Source organism: Cenococcum geophilum (genome assembly GCF_001692895.1).
Source record: "Cenococcum geophilum 1.58 unplaced genomic scaffold K441scaffold_2, whole genome shotgun sequence".
NCBI lineage: Eukaryota > Fungi > Ascomycota > Dothideomycetes > Gloniales > Gloniaceae > Cenococcum > Cenococcum geophilum.
This window is the reverse complement of record NW_027137560.1, coordinates 3,611,324-3,635,282: the sequence shown is the minus strand read 5'-3', so window position 1 is coordinate 3,635,282 and position 23,959 is coordinate 3,611,324. Positions and strand designations below refer to the sequence as shown.

The following is a 23,959-nucleotide window of genomic DNA, read 5'->3' as shown; positions in this document are numbered from 1 at the left end:
GATCGCTCACTAGAATCAATCACGCATGTGCAAAATAAATTTTAGAGCCTTATTTAGAGCCTCACCGAACAATCAACTCAATTCCACATTTAACTAAAAGCCACGTTAGTAGACACTACTAAGAGGTGCACAGATCAAGGAGCTTCTGATTTAAGGCAATTTGCAGCCGCACAACCCCTAAATATTGAATAAAGTAAGCGTGTTAGTAGGCGGCAGCCTTAGAGGCTTACCTCCGGGTAAGATGTTATTCTTGGTAAGAGATCATACTTGAATGACTTCGAAAATTCCAAAAGTTGTCAATGGACTTCTGCTCTTTGTCTTGCCGTTTTGAGAAAGTACTACTCATTATTTTCGATTGCTCATTAACAAAGAGAACTCAAAATACACGGAGAAGTAGAGGGCAGTGAGGTTAGCCCGAGGAATTCATTCTAAACCCAACACACTGCCCAATGCCGCCTATGCCCTGAACCAGTAACCAAATTAATAATACGCTTCTCATACCAACGCTATGTTTTATTTCCTTCGCTACCCTTTTGCGTTCCACTTGTCATTATACGCGTTAACCGCTACAGCTACCTGTCTATAGAACCAATTCCTTGCACTCTCATCACCCACTGGAATGAACGGGCCATTGGTACCTCCCTTCAACGTGATGCTCATGCCCGTCCTCTCTTTCGAGATCGTCTGGATATCTTTGAGCGGGACGTCCCATTCAGTTTGCAACTTCTTTGTGCGCACGAGCATAATGCCATTATACGTAAGCATGACCAGCATATCCCTGCCCGAAATCTCCAGGTGGGCGATGTAATCTTCGTTGAAGTATTTGCCGTTGTCGAGTGTCTTGAGCCAAAATTGGCCAAGAGCTTCACGTTGAGAATACGGGCGCACGATCCCGTCTTGGCTAATGAAACGTGTGAGGCGGACACGGTCAAGACCCTCTTGGTCAAAGACGGTGGTAGTGTTGCGGACACCTTCGGCCATGCTGGACGCGAGGTCGAACGCTCCGATGGCAGCTTTCGTTGGTAGGCCGAACAACCCTTTGCCGACACCTTTGACAAAACCGGCGACGCCTTCTTTCTCTGCGCCCTGGATGGGATGGCGGGCTAGACCCCCAATACCACTCGCCATGCTGCTAGCAAATGCATTGCCACCGGAAGTGATACCGTACAGGGCGTGTTTAGGTCGGTTTCTGGAGCGTGACATTCGTCGCTGATCCTGGAATTCCTTGTCCAAAGTGGCAGCTGCGAGACCTTTCGACACGCTGCCAGTGAACTTGGCCATGCTGTCGGAAAGACCAAACACGGATTTCTTCACGAAGCTGGATGCACCTTTTGCTATCCCAATGCCGAGCTCTTGCGGTCTATCTGACATTACAAGACCCTGATAGGGTTCGTAGAAAATATCTGCGACGCCGGAGCTGACGTTGTTGAAGAGGCCGACTGGGTTTCCAAGGAAGTCTGCAGAACCAAGAACGACGTGCACCTGCCGAAGAGACTCTTGAACATAGTGGTTCTTGATGTTGTTAATAAGAGCCTCAGTGGATACTCGAGCGTTCTCAAGCATTAACGAATTGTATCTTACAGGCGCATCATTTACGTTTCCGATTGACATGGTCAACACGTTGACTGCAAACATGAAAGGATTTGAAACAGTCATGGTGTCTTCGGCGTTAATGCGCTCGGTTCGGACAAAAGACAAGTCAATTTGCATTGGCTGCAGGTGTAGAAGTTCGAAGTAGACATCTTGACCTGTTTGCCCTTGCGTGGGCTCTGGGATGTCTAGGGTGTCATCGCAGAGCTTGCCCTCTTTTTCTTCTGACCAAGAAGCACCCGGTATCTTTGTGAAGTCGAGCAAGGCAAAAATGAAATCTTCGTCTATCTCTACCGTCATTTGCTGCAGTAAAATGGTGAAGTATTTGATGTAGAGCACTCCGTACGAATCGTCCTTGACGCGAGTCACCATCATGTGGAAAATAGGATGAGCTTCCATCTCTTTGCCAGTCTTCGGTACAACACTAGGGTAGAAAATGATTGGGAAGATGCCACCGTAAAGTTGGTTGTCGATCTGGATCCATTTAACCGTAGTATTCAATGTCTGATAGAGCGCAGAATCAGAGTATTTGACTTCGATGTCCCTCATAGTGATGTAGACAAGTTCGCGAAGCTGTGCGTTGATTAATGAAATACCAATGCCTGCTAGCCGTAACTGTGCTTTGAATGTGACATCCGTGTCCATTTCTTTGACTTCGAATCCTCCAGTAGTCGATTGAGACGCTGCGCCTGACTTTTGCTTATATAGACTCTTGGACGGTTTATAATTCGAGAGTACCAATGCCTGCGTAGGACCGTTTGCTACAACGTTTAGATCGATAATCTTTTGCTGGTTAGACCCTTGAGCTGACGGTATCTTGAATGGAATCAGGTTGCCGATCTCTGCAAGCTTGACGCGTCTCTCTTTCCCGCTTGCGCTAAGAATGATCTCTTTATGTTTTGCAGCAGGATAATCCCAGGCGTACGCCATGATACTTCTGGGAGGAAGGCGGTAGCGGATTGGACGGAATCCAGTCCCCCGGTCGTCTTCCTCTTCTTCAATGTTTGGATTGGCCTGCCAGTAGAGGAATTCTTGGTCGCTCTCATTCCGCATCGAGAATGGCCAATGTTTATTCTCAACGCTGATGTGAAGGAAGATGGTTGCTTGCTCCAGGAGGATGTCAATTCGAATAAGTTTCTGTCGCTGACCCGCCTTGGACAGTTTAACATGAACACTTCCTACATTGGATATGTTGAAAGGCGATGACCATTGGTTATTGACACCCGGGTAACAGATACATAGTTGCGGATTGGAGCCTTGGCGTAAGAAACATAGGGGCAAAAGTTCGTCATTCTTTACTGACATCCACTCAGAAGATCCAGGCTCGCGGATGTTTAGTTCTTCTTTAAGCTTATTCTTAATGATGAATCTCGGTGCAATTGTAACTACCTTGCTTAGCTTGTACTACAAAATGTTAACTTTCAATATAACGTCATATAGCTGATTAGACTTCACTAACCTTGCCTTCGCCTTCATCTACAGTAACTCCGATATGCGTCTCGGAACGAGAAGTGCCTGAAGGTAGCGTGATTTCATATGTGCTACCGATGGCATCAAAACTTTGGGGTTTGCTCCAATTTGAATCTCCAACCTTGATGAGAGCGCGATTCTTTCGATCATCAGTGGAATGTGAGAACATGAAAGGCATAGGCTTTCGCGCATTGTCTTCGCTGTTCGCGAAAACTCCTTGACCGGCAGCTGCTTTGGCTTGCCCAAGGAATGTCTTGCTTCTCACATCGAGCTCCAAGCCCGTCCGATTGAGTATGACGTAAGAACTATAGATGCTGACTTTGAAAGATCCCCCACCGTCCGGAATGTTACTAGTATTCATTAGTTAGGGCGTGTTATGTTTTAGGATTAATCTTACTAGAAGTGCATTTTAAGGTTCAATGTCAGGCCATTGCTGTCCTTAACCTCAAGAGTCTTCTCCCGTCTGAAGTTTTCGCGATCGGTCGAGTTTATGATACCAAATCTACTTGGTTTGAAGGGTGTATCCTGCATATCTACGCTTATCAGAAGAAGATGGGAGAGTTCGACCACGTGGACGGGGCTGACACCGCCTTTTCGGAGGAAGTTGGTCCAATCCTTCTTGGTATTCTCATCATAGATTCTATACTTGAAGTCGAATGGGAGTAAGTTCTGGACCTCAACAGGAGCGGCAAGGCGGATTCGCATATATGGATAGACGCTATTGCTTGTTAGCAAATAATCTTTATAGCTAGGTGACAAGAATGTATACCTAGTCAGAGGATCTTTCTTGTCAAAGACAGCGTGCATCTGGAAATAGAAAGGAGGGGACTGGTCATCCTGTTCTCCACGACAGGTAATTGTTCTCGTAGGACGTTTGAGAAGGTCCTTCCAAAATAGTCGCTCGTTTGACCAAGTATAGCCAAAGCCTTGATCCGGACGGACGACGATAGAGTGCATGAATGCCGCACCAACTGGCGCAGGCCTGGCATCGCCCGGCGCTACCTTCTCGATCTTCAAGAGATGACCCTCCTCAGGGCTGTAAATACCCAGCTCTACCGGGATCTGTGTGTTGTTCTCTACCAAAAGCGGTGAGCGAAACGTGATGTACTTAACGTTATCAGTACCAAGCTTGACTTCGACAAGAAGACGATGTTGTATTTTCTCTTTCCGTGGCTTGAGATTGTACAGAGATTCTCCCTCGCGGTGCACAGGGATTCGGGAAATGCTGTCAAAACCGCTGCCTTCCAGCTTCACACCGACAACGCCTGTAGCTCCTTCAGGTGATAAAGTTTCTCTAGTGGCCGAAGGATCTTCAAAGCGCCATGGAGCTTCTTCACCGTCTTGGAGCTTAGCAGCATAGCCTTCTTCATCGTCACGTCCATCAGCCCATACGTCAATGTTGAAACCAGTATAGTTTCGAATTCGATAGGGAGCATCAGTGCCTCGAGGCTTGGATAAAATGTCTTCATCTGTAGAGAGGAAGTCCGCAGACTTTGAAGCCAGGGCAATTGTAGCAGCAGTTACCGTCAGCTCCAAAGCTTTCCTTGAATATAACTCTACGGAGAGCTTGTCAGGATTTTGATCTTTCGACATGTGGAAGCCTAGTTGCCATGGTTCGACCAAAGGCTCCCATACTGATTTGGAGAAGTTGTAAATGTTGAATAATGTCTCGAGATTCGTGTCCGCACTCATGGCTCCAGACCAGTCTCTGACATCGATACCAAATTTCTTAACCCTCCAATCAAGCATCGGCAGCTCATGAAGATCTCCTATAAGAACAACTCGAATTCCTTCAATATTGATCTTCATCTCCTCCCGCTTGAGGACAGCTGATCCTGAAGGTCGTGGCGGCTGTGGTGGGGCATCGTGGCTTGATTTTCTCGTCGATATGGTTTTTGTCGTCTTCTTTGGCATAGTTGAGGTCCCCTTGCCAGGTGTAGACTTTGCCTTTGTACTCGACCTTGTAATTTGTTTGATCTTTTGAGGGTCCTGGCTTGCCATCTTAGTATCACCCCTGCCAGACATCTCTGATGCACGAGTGAAGATCTGCATAGCAAGCAAGATGTCTCGAAGCGACAGACGGAGGATGAGAGGTTCAATGTCCACATTGATGCTAGTCAGTGATGATTGTGTGCCTTGTGATCGCATATCAAGAGATGTTCGTATACTGAAATCATCCAGTATCCGAAGCCTACTCGTCTCAAACTGGTCCATCCGGCAGAGGAACATTCCAACTTTGTCCACTTGCAAAGCCACTGCTTGCTGTTTCGAAATGAGAACTTGCTTTGTGCCGAGGACAATGGCTTCGGAGCTTGTAATTGCGGGATTGGCAATCAATACAATCTGTGCATCAACGATGTTGACGCGGAAAGAGATGTTCATGCCAGATTCCTCTTCATTGCCCGAAGAAGCACTCTTCACTTGCGGGCTCTTTGTACCCGCACCAGACCTAGCACTAGGAGTGCTTTCCGCATCGGTAAGACCATCTTCGTCCGATTCTTCTTCGATTACCAAAGGTTCATCGGTTGCAAGTCCAGCGTTTGCGAAATCCTGAAGAGCAAAAAGATAATCTAGGGCTAGAATAATCTTTGGACTATCGATTGTAAGAATCGCAATCAGGTTTCTCTCTTGGCCACCAGATATTGATATGCTTGCCATGNACTGCTGTTCGACATCGTTGTTGATGAGAGACATGATCTTCCGGAATTTGTTTGTTTCCTGAGTGCGACTGTCTCTGATGGTAAATGACTGAACCACCAACTCTACTTCTAAAGCGCCGTCGCTGATCATCCGAAGCTTCACGTTCGTTTCGTTCAGGGAAAATTTGGATAGACTGCAGCTCTCAATCTCCCCTACAGGTTCGTTTTCCTTGGACTTGATCAATTCTAAACCAATTGCTCCGGCTTTGAAGATGAAATCTAGCTTCGTCCATTTATCGGAGCCGATGTGTAGTTCAGGACTCTGACTTGAAATAACTTCACCAGAATTTTCATCGGAGTTTTGTTCGTTATCTTTGATGGCCTTTGCTGGTTCTATTGTGGAGTCAGGCAACTCACGTTCCAGATCTTCTTCAATTACTTCTTCTGCCTCTGTGGTGAAAGCAGCGGGTACAGACTTGGCGAGCTCCAGCATAAATTTGAGTTGTTCCTGTGTAAGCTTAAGGTTCATGTTTGACATTAAACCCTCGATTTCAAGATCCGGTCGCTGATATTCGGGCTTGTGTTCGACATAAGTGATTTTGAAATCTAAGTCAACTTTATCAATCAACTCTAGCTCTTCGGATTGGTCGTCTTCATAGTGCAGATTTGATGTCAGTCTGATGTTTCTTATACCTGCGGAAAGCTTATTCACAACGTCTGATGATCCCGAATCGTCCATAGGAACAAACTTATTCTTGGCATATATCTCTCCAAGGTTGGCAGTCAACAGATCTCGGTCTGGCTTGTCACTGATAACCATCCTCGGGAAGACCACAATTGGCGTGCTGATAACAATATCGAAATGCGTTTTGTTTGCTCTTTCTTGTATCTGGCTGGCCTGGTTTGCAGCCGCTTGACGTGCAGCATTGAAAATGGCTTGCATTTTGCCGAACTTCACAGCAAAGTCCATAATTTTCCGGAATGGTTCCGTAAGGAAATTGATCTTGATAGAGCCAGCCTTGAGAGCAATAGACGTGTCATATCCAGGATAGACATCCGACTCAGCATCGAAGGTTTCATAACTGAAATCAGCCAGGTCCTTACCCTCGATGGTCACAAGTTGGCGTAGAGATGATTCTGCCGAGACACCTTGATTGATATCGTCTATCAGGGAAAGGTTGCCAAGTCTTCCACTAATGCGCATTGTTTTGCCCATGAGGAATATTTCGACATCTCCCGAGTTCAAAGTAAGCGTGGCAAGTCTTATGCCATCATTGTTTAGGATTATAGAAATTCGTTTGAGTTCAGCTTTGATCCGAATTTTGTCAGCGTCAGGTGGATTGGCTTTGACGACTTCTTGTTGGCCGCCAGGCTTTGCGGTCACTTGAGTCTGGTTGGAACTATCGGAACTGCCGGGATTCGTGAATGTTATTAGAACGAAGTCTAGAAGTGTCAATAGCGTTCTTCGAGTTACAATTAAATTGATTGTCGAGACTGCGACTTCCAGGTTGGTTGCAACACTCTCATATTTCGACATGAACTCGGGAGATTCTTTGTTAACCTTCAAAAATTTGAGTTGGAAAAGGTCATTCTGGGTCGACGCATGAATATCTTCTGAAGAGACTATGTTGCGGAACTCAGGCAGAGGGTTTTCCTCAACATGGTCCTCTACCGCAAGTGTTTTAAGACGAACCTCTGCAACCATGTCGAATGGCTCTTGGTAGAACTCTAGGTAAAAATGCTCGGCAATCAATTCTACAAGCAATTGATCTGGCTTCTTGCCCTCAGGGTCTGAGCGATAGAGTGAGCCCTGAAGCTTGTCCACAGTGAATTTGAACTCGAAATTGCGTTGGTGAAGTGGGACCTCAGGCTTTTTATTTACTTCAGAAGCTTGTTTGAAACTTTTCTCGCTGGATGAATCGCCCTCTTCTTCCATAACGAGCTCATGCTCTTGTGCCGAAAATTGAAAAGATTTGGATCTCGCTCTTCCCAACGGGCCATCATCATGCTCAGCATTGCTTGTGGGCTTGATGTTCGGTGGACCTGTTGAGCCATTGGCGGCCTCCTTGCTCCCGCCATCACTGTCGAATTTCGGGACGGCCACGTCAATCAGTTTCATAAAATTCTTGTACTTTGCGTCAGACACTGAGGCATGTAAGACGGGTAGATTACCCGATATTCGGAATTTGGTAAGATCAGAAGCTTTGGGGATGATGCATATCTCAATTTTGAAGTCCATGTTGATGCGATCGACGATGTGGAGGTCTTTAGAGGTAGCCTTCTCTTCGAGCTGGGCGCGAGTTTCTTCGATTGATGACCCAATAAGAACCTGTGTAGAATCTAGCTTTAGTAGAAACTTGTCGTACATTAGGCCTTCTAAACGCCTGAAATCCTCCTCCGTATACTGTTGCTTTTGCTTTGACTGAATCTCGCGAAGAGTCTCTTTGTCGACGAGATCGCTGGTTACGCTTGCATGGCCTGCATCCACGATAAGACAGATGCTGCACTTCTCAGTAACGGAATCAGGAACGATAATGAGCGGCGCTTGGAGGTCCAGTTGAGCATTGATAGTTTTATGTTCAGATAGAGCAAACTCCAAGCCAGCTCGCGTCTGCCGTCGTATGCCTTCAACTGTGGCGCCGGCAGTTTCCATGAGAGCACCAATAGATTCCATATGTTGCTTAGGAGGCTTAAAAAACTTGGCGACTTCTACGACGAAGATAGGGTTGTAGACAATCTCCATTCCTTTCAATTTCATGGTGAGGGCCGTGTCAGCACTACCATCAAGAGGATTTTTCTCGAACGATAGCTGGAAAAAGGGGTCTTCCGCCTCTTCCTCTCCTTCCGTGTCATCTTTTGAGGTCTCGTCATCATTCAACTCCTCAATACGCTTCTCGTCTGGGACTGGAAGAGCGTCTTTGATAGTGATTATTTGTGGGAAAAGGCTTCCTTCAGTCGTCCCATCATACAACCTCATGCCTTCAAGACTAAGTTTAGCGAGCATAGAATCCGTCCTTTGCAAGACGGTAGTACTGAAGGAATCAAATAGAAGCCGTAGTATTTCCGTGGCTTTGCCATGAGGATCACGCTTAAGAGTGAAGCTACCGGTCCGAAGACTCATGTTGATTTCCATCTTCACGTACTCCTTTGGCATGTCTACGGCTTCTGCAATCATTTTCTTTTCGTCCCAGGCAATGGCATCGTACAGCTCTTTCCGCTGTTGCTCTGTCATCTGACTATTGTCGGCTTCCTGCTCCTGCTCCTGCGGCTTACTTCCCCACGCCCAGGAAGTCCAACTTTGCTTAGGTGGAGGCTTCTTGATGCCGACATTTTCTTTGCGCAGCTGATTCCTTGCCAAGGAGCGCCAAAACCGAAGATCCTCATATGTTAGCTTCCTCTCTAGCTTGTCGATCTCTGTTGCCTCTGCCGGGGTCAACTTTTCATCCTTCTTCTTTTTTTTGAAGAGCTCGATGTAGCGTATTCGGTCATCTCTTCGCTCCTTGAAGTGTTCCCAACTCCATTTCCGATTCCTGTCGTGGATCTTGTCAAGCACTGCCTTTGCAGCAAATCGTAACCAGCCTTCAGGATCTTCCTTAGGAGATGATTTTGGCTGAAATTTCTTGTACTCTTGATGACGGATAAAGTAATGGAAAAGGTCAACGAGCATTAATGCATCTCGGTACTGATCCTCATCAATCACAAACCCAAGTTCATCAAACAACAAACGAGCTTTCATCTTTGGCTTATCAGACTTGCCAGTCTTGTCCATCTCCAAACCAGCGCGACCGCTAACTGGTTTCAGAATGAATTGATGATCTCCAACTTTGGTATTATCGCCTCTCACGATCATTTCCCGAAATTGGTCAATGAACTTGCTATGATCTATATCCTGCTCTTTGCCGTCCTGGGTTCCTGTCCCGGTGCCGATGAGTTTTGCATCGGTGTCCCAATATACTGCGAGAGAGCCAAGCGTTGCTAATTTGTGTGTTGAGCCGGATGTGCCCTGGATGAAGGTAGGCTTCCAGTTTTCATCTGTGCTGACAGCACTGAATTCCTCAAGCGTAACCCCCAACGCAAAGGGATGTCCTGGATCTGAGATTGAGTCCTCATATCGGATGTGAATGTTCTTAACGCTGACTTGAACATTGTCAACGATGGCTGTAATCAAGCTTGCGGTGAAACTCTGGCTTTTTTGTTGCTCTTCCTGGCTCATGCCCTCGGTGTTTCTCTCCTTCAGCAGCTCTGCGCTGTCCAGCTTTTCCATCTTCACGGCATGCGCTCGCCGTTCTTCTTCCTCCGCGTCATATTCCGCATCTTCCTTAGGGGCGGCCAAAAGAAAAACATCCTCAATATTGACCTTCAGTGGCTTCCCCCGCAGGTTCGACCAAGGTATTTGCAGCGTAAGCTGTCCGAGATGGCCTTCGACTACGTTTAGAGGAAGATGAAGCTGGTCTAGAGCTTCCCGGCGCAATTCGAGGTCTCGTAATTTGACGTCTCCCGACCATATTCCCACGTTTAGTTGTTTGGCATCAAAGTTCTGAACGTACATGCCCAGAAAGCGATTAAGCAGGTTGGCGACGAGCCCCTCAAGCATGTTGAAGGGAGCTGGCCGTTACCCGGGCCGAGGGTAAGAGAGATTGGGTGTAAATTCAGATCGGAGGGTTCGTTACGTCGTTCGGATTCGTGGAATCATAGGGGATGCCTAAGGCAGACTTTGTAGAGGAGTTGTGGGGTATGCGTTGCGGGGCCTCAGGTTGAATTCATACTTAGCCTCCTGTGCCACAGTTGCTCTAGTCGAATCAATAAAAGGAGGATACGATAGAAAATAAGTCGAAGACGTAAGAAGGGAGTAGAGTGGTAAAAAAATGTAAAAGATGGGAAAAGAACACGCTGAGATTAAAGGATCGAGTGTTGAGGATTGCCTTCTACGCCTCTTTACAATCCTGGAATAGGAAGTGACGTCGGTGTTTTTCGCGATTCCCGCGTCACGTGTCAGCTCCCTCCACCTACGTCTCCGAAAATATAGCTCATTGTGAGCTATATGAGAATACATTCAGTTACATCGCCTAGAGGGTTTAATACAAACTTCTTCTCTATTTTAGAAGACTCTTGATATGCCATGTTTGGAGAAACCCATGCCCACAAACTTATAAAAGGGGCATAAATTGCTGGAGGACTTTTTGTTTCCCGCTGTACAGCCTGAAATATTCGAGAGCTCCTCTAGTCATGGAGGAACCTCGATGATCATGTTAACGCGTCGAGAGAAGTTGAAGATTGCTTTTATGTTACAACTGAGCTTTGTATTATTATATAAAGATATGGTGGTTGACTTGTTCTCCTCTTGGCGTTCTGCTCTGCGGGCGAGGGTCTGCGCTCAGTTTTCGTCGCAACACTCTTTGCTGTCTACTGCCTCTCCAAAATCTACTTGAACTAAGTTTGCACATTCAAACACGCGATTTCCGCGGTCAACCCAGAACCTTTTCAAACTCTTCAAAAACCAGAATCTTCTAATCGATTACAATGGGCTGGTGGTGGAGTTCCGATTCCAACCAACAAACCTCAAAGCCCCCAGAAGCAACGCCTCCTCCAAACACTTTATCAAAATCAACACCACAATCTACACAAACGTCCAATCCTCAATCGCCTCCTCGACCATCCAACCCCCTAACCCGTGATGAACAAGCCGAAGCAGATCTCCAATCCCTTCTTTCAACTCTGTCTTCCGAATCCGCCCAACACTCCTCCACGCGCGCTGCCTTAACTGACGGCAGCGACATACCGTCTACCTTCTCGCCTACACCCTCTTCCAAATCTGCCGTCGCCTCAAGAGACAACCCCCAAGAATCCTCTCTCTACCCAGCCAGCATGNCCTGCCGTCAAGTCTTTGACAGCGCCTTCTATTGCCAGTCTTTCGGTGGTCAGTTCAACAACATATACCGCTACGGCGAACTAAGGTCCTGCAGTGAACACTGGTCAGCGTTCTGGTTCTGTATGCGGACGAAGAGCCAGCCCGAGGAGAAGCGAAGTCGGATGATACAAGAGCATTACCGGCAGCGCGATGCGAAGTATAAGTTAGGGCCAAGCAGCGAGGATGTGTGGCAAGTCAGGACAGAGCCGATAGAGGGCGCATTCGAGAGGGATCCAGATGAGGTTTGGTCTAGTTAAGGTAGGACACGGGCGAGGCATGAGCGTTAGAGGAAGCGGAGCACAGTTAAAACCTTTGTTCAATATTGGGGAAATTGGGGTGAACTGGCAAGGAAGGCGTTGCGCATATCCATCAGTAGTTAACAACTTGGGTTAGGAGATGATATTCGGAGCATAATTTACGCGCCTCAAAATATTGAGAATCGTTCTTGATTTGTGCAAATACCTGCATCATTACTGTAGAGTACATACACCGGTGCAGAAACTTTTCCGCCCTTCGTGACATTCATGGTAGAAAAAACAAAATTTCATCCTAAGCATGCAAACCAGAGTGAAAAGCCCCAATTTAATAAAAATTGGACTCTATCAGCCGCTAAACTCCAGTACCCACCCAATCGAAGAGGATCTATGCAGAATGAGACAACCAAGGAGACCACTCAAGTGAGGGAACAGCTTAGTCGACCTCCTCCACAGTGGGACCGTCGTCGTGGCCAGCTCCACCACCAGGAGCCGCTCCGCCGAATCCTCCGGCACCACCCATGTTGGGCATACCACCAGGCATGCCCCCGCCTTCGCCGCCTGCAGAATAGAACTTCATCATGATTGGGTTGGCGACTGATTCGAGCTCCTTCTGCTGAGACTCGTACTCGTCCTTGGTAGCCTGCTGGTTGTCGTCCAGCCATGAAACGGTCTTGTCGATTTCGGCCTTGAGCTTCTCCTTGTCCGAAGCATCGAGCTTCTCGTCGACCTTGGAGTCGCTCATAGTGTTGCGTAGAGAGTAAGCGTAGCTCTCAAGCGCGTTCTTTGCGCTGATGCGGGCGGCTTCAGCCTCATCTTCCGCCTTGTACTTCTCGGCTTCCGCCAACATGCGCTCTATTTCCTCCTTGGACAAACGGCCCTTATCGTTGGTGATGACGATCTTGTTGGTCTTGCCAGTGCCCTTCTCGAGGGCAGAGACGTTCATGATGCCGTTAGCGTCGATATCGAATGTAACCTCGATTTGAGGCACACCGCGGGGTGCAGGGGGGATCCCAGTAAGCTCGAACTTGCCGAGCAGGTTGTTGTCCTTCGTCCTCGCACGTTCACCCTCGTAAACCTGGATGAGCACACCAGGCTGGTTGTCGGAGAAGGTAGAGAAGACTTCTGACTTCTTCGTAGGGATGGTGGTGTTACGCTTGATGAGAGGGGTCATAACACCGCCGGCAGTCTCGATACCTAGAGATAACGGGGCGACATCGAGCAACAGGATCTCGTTGGTAGACTTAGATGAGGTGTCACCGGAGAGAATGGCAGCCTGGACAGCAGCACCATAGGCAACAGCCTCGTCGGGGTTGATGGACTTGTTAGGCTCCTTGCCGTTGAAGAAGTCGGAGACCATCTTCTGAATCTTGGGGATACGAGTAGAGCCACCAACAAGGACAATCTCGTGAACAGATGACTTGTCGATCTTAGCGTCACGCAGGACACGCTCTACAGGTTCCATGGTTGATCGGAAAAGATCCTGGCAAAGCTCCTCGAAGCGAGCACGAGTAATTGAAGTGTAGAAATCAATACCCTCGTAGAGGGAATCGATTTCGATGGATGTCTGGGCTGATGAGGAGAGCGTGCGCTTGGCCCTCTCGCAAGCAGTCCGGAGACGACGAAGAGCACGAGCATTAGCGGTAAGATCCTTCTTGTGCTTGCGCTTGAACTCGTTGACGAAGTGGTTGACAAGACGGTTGTCGAAGTCCTCACCACCCAAGTGAGTATCACCGGCAGTCGACTTAACTTCGAAGATACCCTCCTCAATAGTAAGGAGAGAGACATCGAATGTTCCACCACCCAAATCGAAGATGAGGACGTTACGCTCGCCAGTTTGCTTCTTGTCTAGACCGTACGCAATGGCGGCAGCGGTAGGCTCGTTGATGATACGAAGAACGTTAAGGCCGGCAATCAGACCGGCATCTTTTGTGGCTTGTCGCTGAGAGTCGTTAAAGTAGGCGGGAACTGTGACGACGGCATTGTTAACTGTGCCACCAAGGTATGACTCGGCAGTTTCCCGCATCTTCGTCAAGACCATCGAAGAGATCTCCTCTGGTGTGAATGTTTTTGTTTCGCCCTTGAAGTCGACTTGAATAATTGGCTTTCCAGCCTTCTCGATGACCTTGAAGGGGAAGTGCTTCATATCGGCTTGCACCTCTTGGTCAGCGAACTTGCGGCCGATAAGACGCTTCGCATCGAAGACGGTGTTGGCCGGGTTCATGGCGACTTGGTTCTTTGCGGAGTCGCCAATGAGACGCTCCGTATCGGTGAACGCCACAAATGAGGGCGTTGTCCGGTTTCCCTGGTCATTTGCTATGATCTATTGATAGGTTAGTGTCTTTGTTGAACGTCTTAGTTGTGGAGAATGGAATAAACATACCTCAATACGATCATCACGAAAAATACCAACGCAACTGTAGGTCGTCCCGAGATCAATTCCTATCTGTATAATGTTAGTAACTGAGATTCATAATATGTTTGTTGGAAGTACATACCGCAGGTGCCATGATTGCGAAATGTGCGGGTTATTAAAAGTGGTGTTGAATGTGAGGTAGTGTCAAGGGTATAAAAGATGTTTGGGAGTATTGGAATGACAGTACTTGCTTCCAAAAGTCAAGCCTTGTGGAATGCGAGGTTTGTTCAGGTGGATGTAGAGTTTATGGAGAAAAGAAGAGGAAAGGGCAGCGGGCGAGTGCCTTTATGGCTGTGAGAAGCGGTGGGCAGTGAAGTTTAAAGTCACTTTCGAGAAGATTCCATGAGTCAACCAGCAGTTTCTAGGGCTACCACGACGATTCTGGCAGTGTCTACAGCCGTTTTTTGCGACTGCCTGGCCACCGGGGCAACATGTTCTCACTAAAAAGTCCGAGGAAAGGCTCCATTCACTCATTGTGCCGTCAAAATGCGCCTTGAAGCTGATTCCATCTTCTTCGAAGCTGTTTTTCTTTCGTCACCTCGCCCCACCAGCCCAACTAGGTTACCGAAGCGACTGCCCCTCAGAGCTTCGCGCCCTCCTGCCCTCCAACCCATCACTCCCCAGCCTTGCGATGCTGCCTACCAGCCCGCCAAAATCCACTCACGCCCTCTACAGGCCAACCTCTCAAGGGCGGAGGAATGTCGAGAGGCTCAAACCACTTAGGTCGTTTACGAACAGTCTCGTTAAAGATATTTGAAATCCTCAGTTTGCTGCAGTGCTTGCCTTCTCCAACTCCGACATAGCTACCTCCCTAGTTAGTATTCAACGGCAAATTGCCTACCTAGGTGACAAGCTGGAACCTCCTGTGAACTTCACGTGACAAAATCTTGGCTGCTTGCTGCTTAGAAAGACAGCCACTGTGACGTCATCTTTTTCTGGAAGCTCTCTGAGTAGCAGATGGAATCAAGCTACTGCGAGAGCTCATCCATTCATATTCGAGGGCAGCTTCCCCTCCTCAACCCCATCTCGTGTCCCTGTGCTACATCAACTCACAGAGGAAAAGTTGGGCCCTCGATCTATCTTTTATCCTCCCTGACTCCTCAACCTCGTATTCGCAATAATGCTCCGCACTGGAGCTTCGCGGGTCGTGTTTCGCTTTATTAAAGCATCAACAGCCCGTCCTGTACCAACATCTTTTAATGGGGCAGCTTCTCCAGCACAATGGACCTCAAAGCTGTGCTCGCTGAGCGCAAAACGACCGCAGCCACTTATAAATAATCAATTGAAACCTATTCAAGCAGCAGTGTTCCAGCGAACAGCGACGTCGACTCCTTGGGATAAGATTGACAAGAAGAACGAGGAGAAGATTGCACATCAAAAGCTCGAGCCAACTCCCGAGACAGTGTCTGCGACATCCTCCATTCATCCAGTGCTTGGAGAAGTCGCTACCCCAGAGCCAGAAGGAGATGTCGACATGATGGCTGGACTTAAACATGATGTCGTGAGTCGGCCTCCGCTATACATGAGATCGAATTTGAGCTAACAGCACGTGCACCATAGAACACTATTAAAGAAACGTTCTCGCTTTCCGACGTTCCGCGACAGGCCTACACAATCGGCTTAGCTGGCGTTCTGCCATATCTGGCGACCTCTTTATCCACTGTTTACTGTGCCTGGGAGATCAACCATGCCACAGCTACTGGTATTGGATCTCTTATGTCTCCTAAAACTGCCGAGGCATTGCTTCACATCCTGGAACCGCTGCAGATTGGATATGGAGCTGTGGTAGGTGACCATTGACGAAGAGGTACGATAATCCCGATCACTGATCAAATTCTAGATTATTTCTTTCCTTGGAGCCATACACTGGGGCCTCGAATGGGCAGGATATGGCGGCTATCAAGGCTATAAGCGATATGCGATTGGAGTTGTTGCTCCCGCTGTAGCTTGGCCGACTATACTTATGCCCGTGGAGCACGCGTTGATCACGCAGTTCCTTGCTTTTACTATCCTCTACTACGTCGATACACGTGCCACCTATGTCGGCTGGACCCCACCTTGGTATAATACGTATCGATTTATCCTCACATTCATTGTCGGCGCGAGTATTGTCGTCAGTCTCATTGGGAGAGGGGAAGTTGCCAACCGCGTCGGCAAAGTTCCCAGCACTGTTGACAGGCTCGTGGCATTTAAAGAGTCTGCGCAAGAGACCCTGGCTCAAGAGGAAGGAGCCATAAGGGCACAAAAAGTAAAGGAGGATGAAGAAGGGGCTGAGCAAAGTGGTGATAAAGAGTGATTTGGAGATTGAGTGAAGCAGTCATCAACGACGTAGAGGACAGGCGACTAGTTGGAAATGAGAAAACCATCATCAATGGGGTGACTTCGGGATTTACAGAAGAGGTAATTCGAACTTACTTAGGTCTCTCCGATATCAGTGTGACCTACTTGGTGGAGGAATGAGCTTTTTTCCTTTTGCTTGTTGCGATCAGGATTCCGTTGGCAGGCAATTTCTCCGTGGATTGTGCCCACTTCGTTGCTTGGGCTAGGGCGGGGAGACACCGACATGAACATGTATCGTAGCGTCTCCGTGAAGCTGGGAATATATATACTCTTTAATTTTTAGGATATGGCTTGAGCCTGATGATCCTTTCCCGTCTTCAGTATCTACTTTTTGCGCGCGAGACCCAACGAATAATTCTAGCCACAGCAGACTAGTTCGAGTTTTGCCGAGACGCGAAATTCCTAACAACGGGCTTACCTACTAGGGGACATACGGGGCTCTGATTGACGGGGTTTCCTTCAGACGCATTCACGCGCGATTAATGCCTTACGTCGTTTACCCCGCAATCCCCCTCTAATCGTTATGGCAAAAGTATCAATATTATTCGGTCCATTATAGAACTTGTCATTCGCGTGCTCCCCTCCCTCATTCAGAATTTACTGTTTTGTTTCCTTCGTTGCCCTCTAGAACCCCTAGAGCATTGTCTCAGCTCACTGCTTGCCCCATACAAAACACACTCAGCAACCGGACCAATTCTCGGAACGTATCGGTTCTGATGACATGGCCATTTAGCTAGCGGATGGAGGAAATACAATAGAGCGGATTATAAAGGATATACGAAAAAATGTGTGTAGAGAAAGTTGCAGAGAGCTCAACAAACCCGGAACCAATACCAAAGGAAAATGTGACCGAGTCTCAAGAATCTCATCTGAACGGAAAGAAGTTAAAGAAATTCTATATTGGCTCAATAGATCAGGGAACTACAAGCACAAGATTTATCATATTCGATGGACTCGGCCAGCCCGTCGCACAACATCAGGTCGAATTCACCCAAAAATATCCGGAATCTGGGTAAGTGCCCTGAAAATGCTCATAACGTATATGCGCACTAAGAAATTGCGATTAGGTGGCACGAACACGATCCGAAGGAAATCGTCACCTCGGTACGTGAATGCATAGAGAAAGCAGCAAAATCCTTTGTGGATCAAGGGCATGATATATTAGACATCAAAGCCATTGGCGTAACCAACCAGCGCGAAACAATTGTTGTATGGGATACAAACACCGGTGAACCACTCTATAATGCCATTGCCTGGCCGGACACACGGACGAAGGGACTGGTCCGCGAATTGAAGAGCCAAATGGGCGCAGATAAACTTCAAGAGATCTGTGGTCTGCCATTGTCAACCTATCCCTCTTCTGTAAAACTCATATGGCTCCTTCGCAATGTGAAGCAAGTCCGTAAGGCTTACGACGAGGGTCGGTTGTCTTTCGGGACCATTGATACTTGGCTGCTCTATCATTTAAACGGAGGGAGCGCGAAGAATGTCCATGTTACCGATGCAACAAATGCTTCCCGGACTATGTTCATGAATCTGTGGACTGTCCAGTACGACGATGGCCTACTGCGCTTCTTTGGGCTAGACCGTGAAAAAATCAGGCTGCCTAAAATTGTACCCTCATCCTGCCCAGATTCATTCGGTGCCATGGCTTCCGGCCTTCTCAAAGGTATCCGCATCACTGGTTGTTTAGGAGATCAATCTGCCGCCCTCGTTGGCCAGCAAGGATTCTCTCCCGGTTCGGCAAAGAACACGTACGGTACAGGCTGTTTCTTACTATACAACGTCGGCGAAAAACCCGTGATCTCTAAGCATGGCCTTCTGGCTACTATCGCATATGATTTTGGCCGCAGCCGCAAGCCTGTTTATGCCTTGGAGGGTAGTATAGCTGTCGCTGGGAGTGGGGTGAAATTTTTGATGGACAATTTGGGTTTCATTACTCACCCTCACAAGATCAGCGAGCTTGCAGCGACCGTTGATCATAATGGAGGATGCGTCTTCGTGACAGCATTCAGTGGACTTTTCGCGCCATACTGGATCGACGATGCCAAAGGGACAATATTCGGAATAACCCAGCACACTAAGAGAGGCCATATAGCTCGAGCTACACTTGAGGCCACCTGTTTCCAAACGAAAGCCATCTTAGATGCTATGGAACTAGATAGTGGACACAAACTTGCCGAACTTGCGGTTGACGGAGGGATGAGCAATTCCAATCTATGCATGCAGGTAAGTATATTAGAACCTGTTCTACCCTCTTTCTGGACTTCTACGAACTATAAGAAACAGACCCAAGCAAATATCATCGGCATCCCCGCCGACCGGCCGGCCATGCGAGAAACCACCTCTTTGGGGGCTGCCATCGCAGCCGGCTTCGCCGTCGATATATGGAAGGAATTCGATGAACTCAAAGAGATCAACCGGAAAGACCGTATGATTTTCCGGCCGAATATCTCCAAGGAAGAGAGTGCTAAGATGTTCAAAAGGTGGAGGCGAGCGGTGGAAATGTGTCGTGGTTGGCTTGACGCCGACGAGTATGATGGGGATTTTTGATAGTAGAGCATGTTATATACCTCCATATGGCCACTTGCTTTATCTCCGATGCCTTATTCTCCGATGGTTTCGGAAAAGCGATACCGTCCCGTATGTCGTCTTCTGGCATGAGTGGATGAAGTTGTAGCGGCACTGGCATCAGTTCCCATGGTGCATTGCAATCATCTTGCCTTATATATCCCCACTTCTCCCTATAAGAATCTCGAGTCATATTGCGTGTAAGTTTTTTTTATGTAGCGTTTCTTTGGATAATGCGGCGGTGGTGAGGAGGCACTCAAGAAAAGTTTGTGGTAATGAAGCCTCACCAACCAGAAGCCACAATAAGGCCGCTATCTTCGAAAGTACATTACCCTTTCAGGCTGAATCATAGCGACTTCGGTCAGCTACACGAATACGGAACGAGGCGCGTCGTTTGAAACACTTATTGGTTATGACCGGGACCGAGCAAGAAAAACCTTTCTGCCTATTTAGTGAGCTGGGTAGCTAGGGGGCCTCAACAGTCTTGTGAGTAGTAGCAACTAGCATCCGGCTAGCTGAAGGGTATTGCCACACCACTGACGTTAAATGATGGCAGGGCTAGATTCGGCCACGCCATCACGATCAGACCTGCCTGCTTTAAGGATCGTCGATTTCGGTACAACAGCCACACGGAAATACTCAGCGAATGATAAAGGGACTGGCTAGTACTGAAGACGTTACCTTTTGCTTGCATCAGCCCGGGCTGATGCAAACAGCTAATCTTCAAAGACCCTTCATGCTGCAGGCCGTGTACATGGAGTGCTCCGAAAACAGTTTTAGAACTCCAGATCACGTCCCGAAATCGACAAATTGGAAGACTTCGCGGAGTACCGACGGTCATCTCAATATTGCTGGACCCCACCACCGTGATACCGCTGCTAGATTTCAGTTCGGCTCGCAGTGGCATAACATTTGCTCGGCGACTTGTTAATGGGTGGAATGGGTGAGTGACTAAGATTCCTACGAGTTCATCTGCCTGTCGTTTCTGTCATTTCCCTCGGCGTTTTACCGTGCCTTGTGGATACGCGATTCATGCCTCGCGGGCCAAAAAGTAGTTGGCTGGATATAAGGGCTGAAACCTGAGCGAAACACAACAACGGTTTTGCTTCTGCCGCACAGGCCCTTTCCCCACAAGGTAGGCATGAAGCTGAGATAACCATGCGTTGCCTAGGATTGTTCAGGGAGTCTAATGGTTCGCTGGAACGCATTCCAACTACCTCATAGGTGGGTTAGTCCCAGTCCCGGGCCCTGGGACAGCCCGGATTCACGCCAGGGTCCACCAGACACAAGGTCCACCGGACACATGTGCGTATGTCGTCGACCTGATGGGAGATAATATTTTATTTAAATTGCTCCATTCGCTCGGTATCGATGCCCTTCCTGGGAAGCAGTCGCCGTCGGAGGGACGCCTTTTTCGCTCTTTAATGCTTCATTCCTCGTCTGTATGATGCGGAACATGGCCATTAGTTCATGATAAGCTCGGTCTTAACCTGTTGCCTATCAAGGTACCCCTCACAATTTCAAGGATAGTGAGAGAGGGATGACGAGGACCTCAAGCTGGGCCTTAAGCAGGGTTTTATTCGGTATCAAACGAGCTCATCAATTATTACAATCGCTGGTGCGCACGGATTTGCTCGCCGAGTCACAAGTCAGCCAAGCAGGGAGAGCCTCATTCCCACTAAGTCGCCTATGTCCGTCGTCGTGGGCCTGCAGTGTTCGGCCAGCATTCCGCACACCCGGGACCTTGTTAGCTGCCAACGTGGAACCTAGTATGTATATCAGCTAACCGTGTGTGAGTTTAACAATGCGGATGTTGCCAGATGCCATGGCCTGGCTGCATTCCTGGTCAGTTCAATCCACATCCCCCCTCCAGGAGGCATCCTCGTCCGTCTGACTCCCAAATCAGAAGCACATACCAGTGGTAATCAACCTCCGGTCAGATCATAGCTAGTCATACACAGGATCCACTCATTTTGCGTTGAACAACCCATGGAGTGCGTATCCGCGTCCACAAACGGACGGGAAGAGATGCCTTTAATATGGGCCCACCCGCCCTCGTACCGTTTTAATGTAGAAAAAGCACTTTCAAGCCTCAATCATTTAGCTCTTATCTCAAGAAAAAGCACTTTTATTCTATTCGTCGTACCCCGCAACTCGCCACCAGAAATGTGTGATTATACTCAAGTTCATTACAAATGTACCCATCTTCGCTATACAGTAAGAGCTTGGTGTACGAAATACCAGGAGACACAGAAAAGATGCCCAGCAAATGTCGTGGCGATGTAAGAGCCAGCTCCTTTCTTATTATTTTGCACCAAGTGACTAATGCTCTACATAGAGAGTACAGGCTCGATGAAAACTGCGGTGAGTTTGGCCGGCTGCTTGTGAGCCACTGTAAGCTGATGCCAATTCTCTCTTTCCAGGTGATTGCAAAGATACATCATCGAAATCAAAAACATCTGGTGCCAAGGCCGGATCGTCTTCGTCGCCGTCTAAGTGATCATGATTTCGTTTTAAGGGTCGGCGGGGATGGGAATACCCACGGGAAAAGTCTTCAAATACCTTTCGTAGCAAAATGTACTCCAAGTCTCAGTTTAAGCCCTGAAATTTTCGACCGACGTTTGTTGTCGGCATCGCTAATGTAAAAGCAATGCAGGCGTACCCAAGTTCTCACTGGTCCGCTAGCGGGTGCCTGCTGCATGTTGCATGGTCAGGGATCCCTTAAACAACGACACCCCATCGCCAGTGCCCCAGCATCTAGTGTTGGCAATCGCGATTCTCGCCACCGCCGGAAAATTGGTATAGGGTTACTCCTGTTTCTAGCCCCTTCAGTCGTTGTCTTCTTGACCGGATCCTAGAGATCTCGCGTCATCGACATTCTACGTCACACAAATCGTGAGCGAGATAGGGCGAGCTTGTGCGACTGCTACTAGTCTCGTAGCTAAATACCACCATATGTCTTACAAGGACGTAAGCTTCAGGGCTTCGAAACCTCGAGTGATTCGATCTCTTACTAGTAAGAATATCTATGTTTGCCCCCGCCACGTTTTTCTCGGTGCACAATCTCATCCGTAAAGTGAGACAGCGAGTCATAATGCATCGTTTGAAATGGAGTGGCCGGTCAAGATAGGATACACGGTCCACTATTTTCTCTGAAAGTATTGCCAGGCAGGGCACACTTTCGCAATAAGTTGCCTAACCATCACTACCGGTTTTGAGACGATGTCGGTCATGCAGCCGAAGACTACGTTGGCACCAATCAATGAAATAAACGCACAAAATACATGTACAAGTACCTTTGCAAATGCTCAACATCGTCCATCGGCAGATTCACATATTGGAGCTTGATAGAACGTTAATTACCATGTCATTGTGGTCCTTTAATATCCCGGCTAAACACTCCGATATCGTTGCTGCAAGCGTTACTTCTCACCGCAATTCCATTTTCGGGACAGCATTCGGAAAATTTCTTTCTACGCCGTACCATACTGTTAATCGCCCTATGGAGTATCCCGGAGCCGCCACCGGTATCACTTGCCCGGATTCCACCACACGGTTATCCAAAATTTCAAATCTCAATACAGCAGAATGCAACGGGACTCGATACAGTTTGGCGTTTGATGCCATTCGCTTGCCCCCACGTGTTACCAAATAGTAGTCTCGGACACAAACCTCTGGTCAATGCTGAGCATTGCGGTGCCAAGTATACCTAGCTATACAATACCAAACGAGTTTAAATACTTCATTTTCTTTAAATGAAAATCAAGGTCTGCATCTAAAGCAGCTTCTGCAGAATTTTTTTCACCTAAGTGCCGAAAATTACCGGCAGCAGAGAACATTTCAAGAGCTTCTATTTTCGACAATCAATTCTGGCTACTGGCTGAAAGAAGATACACAATGAACAGATCAATTTATTGTTGGAAAAGCCTTAGGTAAGGACAAAAGCTTACCGTTTATACTGGTATTGAATTTTCCGGCAGTACTATGTTGAGCACTAGCCTCTGTTGGATGCTCGACATGCATAGATTTCCTCTATAATATTACTCCTCGGCAATCTTGAGAGATTTTCGGAGAGCCTCGGCAGAACGCGTGGTTGAGAGAAATCTCCGTGCCTTACCTGTTCTAGCTATAGTTGGTGAGGATAGTCTTGATTTTATCCCTTGGTGGTGTGTAATACTGAGTCAGGGCTTTTCCGTTCCGACTCCATTTTTACTTTTAAATCCTGATACGTTAAGGCTAATGCAGTTCATCCCACTTCTTCTCCAACCACGATCCATCACGCTCCTTTTCGGCAATTTCAAAGCTAAGTATGCGAGAAATGACTTTCCACATGCGTCTTCGGCCGGTAATCTTGCGATAGTGTCTCAAACCATCGGTGTTTTGTCATACGAGGCGTTCAGATTTTGAAAACTGCTTGCATCCACCAGAGCGACACATCAGCGTTCTTCCCTGCATCACATGTATCCTGCACGCTTACAAGAATGCTCCTCACCTGCTAATCCTAGCTGGGGGGCCGCGCAACGAAAACCCATAATCTTGGGCAATTACTGGTTTAGTTCTAAACATAAGATTTCAGTTGAGACCCGTCAGCCTTACTCCCCCTTGCGGTAGCCGTCCGGGCTTCCGACGCAGGGGTGAGCCTGGCACCTGCGAGGCATGCTCGAAAGAAGCTGAGGAATGGTGATGTGGGGCGGCGGACTCCCGGTAGTGAATGTGGGTAAGCTAAGAAAACGTGCACGAGATAGGGCGACGCAGCATGAAACGACGAACA

General features: G+C 47.9%; 6 protein-coding genes across 6 annotated transcripts; 4 read left to right on the top strand and 2 right to left on the bottom strand.

The window, feature by feature from the left end:
- Positions 1-220: 220 nt before the first annotated feature.
- On the bottom strand, positions 221-10,609 carry K441DRAFT_692254 (vacuolar protein sorting-associated protein 13). The gene is made up of 4 exons (XM_067652553.1): positions 3,830-10,609; positions 3,458-3,778; positions 3,050-3,410; positions 221-2,994 (listed from the first exon to the last, which is right to left on the bottom strand). Exons 1-4 carry the CDS (start codon positions 10,291-10,293, stop codon positions 526-528), a joined length of 9,615 nt encoding a protein of 3,204 aa, XP_067509908.1. The 5' UTR covers positions 10,294-10,609; the 3' UTR covers positions 221-525.
- Positions 10,610-11,026: 417 nt separating this feature from the next.
- K441DRAFT_692253 (uncharacterized protein) lies at positions 11,027-12,138 on the top strand. Its single transcript, XM_067652552.1, has one exon. The coding sequence runs from the start codon at positions 11,220-11,222 to the stop codon at positions 11,862-11,864; it is 645 nt and encodes a 214-aa protein (XP_067509907.1). The 5' UTR covers positions 11,027-11,219; the 3' UTR covers positions 11,865-12,138.
- On the bottom strand, positions 12,028-14,423 carry K441DRAFT_651326 (heat shock protein-like protein 70). The gene is made up of 3 exons (XM_067647167.1): positions 14,360-14,423; positions 14,245-14,307; positions 12,028-14,184 (listed from the first exon to the last, which is right to left on the bottom strand). The coding sequence occupies exons 1-3, from the start codon at positions 14,369-14,371 to the stop codon at positions 12,298-12,300; spliced, it is 1,962 nt and encodes a 653-aa protein (XP_067509906.1). The 5' UTR covers positions 14,372-14,423; the 3' UTR covers positions 12,028-12,297.
- Positions 14,424-15,186: 763 nt separating this feature from the next.
- K441DRAFT_651324 (uncharacterized protein) lies at positions 15,187-16,934 on the top strand. Its single transcript, XM_067647166.1, has 3 exons — positions 15,187-15,778; positions 15,838-16,062; positions 16,118-16,934. Exons 1-3 carry the CDS (start codon positions 15,398-15,400, stop codon positions 16,571-16,573), a joined length of 1,062 nt encoding a protein of 353 aa, XP_067509905.1. The 5' UTR covers positions 15,187-15,397; the 3' UTR covers positions 16,574-16,934.
- Positions 16,935-17,082: 148 nt separating this feature from the next.
- K441DRAFT_692250 (glycerol kinase) lies at positions 17,083-19,429 on the top strand. Its single transcript, XM_067652551.1, has 3 exons — positions 17,083-17,629; positions 17,685-18,846; positions 18,907-19,429. The coding sequence occupies exons 1-3, from the start codon at positions 17,403-17,405 to the stop codon at positions 19,168-19,170; spliced, it is 1,653 nt and encodes a 550-aa protein (XP_067509904.1). The 5' UTR covers positions 17,083-17,402; the 3' UTR covers positions 19,171-19,429.
- Positions 19,430-21,354: 1,925 nt separating this feature from the next.
- On the top strand, positions 21,355-21,833 carry K441DRAFT_535501 (uncharacterized protein; the record flags this gene model as incomplete). The annotated part of the gene is made up of 2 exons (XM_067642372.1): positions 21,355-21,470; positions 21,527-21,833. The coding sequence occupies 2 exons, from the start codon at positions 21,355-21,357 to the stop codon at positions 21,831-21,833; spliced, it is 423 nt and encodes a 140-aa protein (XP_067509903.1).
- Positions 21,834-23,959: the final 2,126 nt, after the last annotated feature.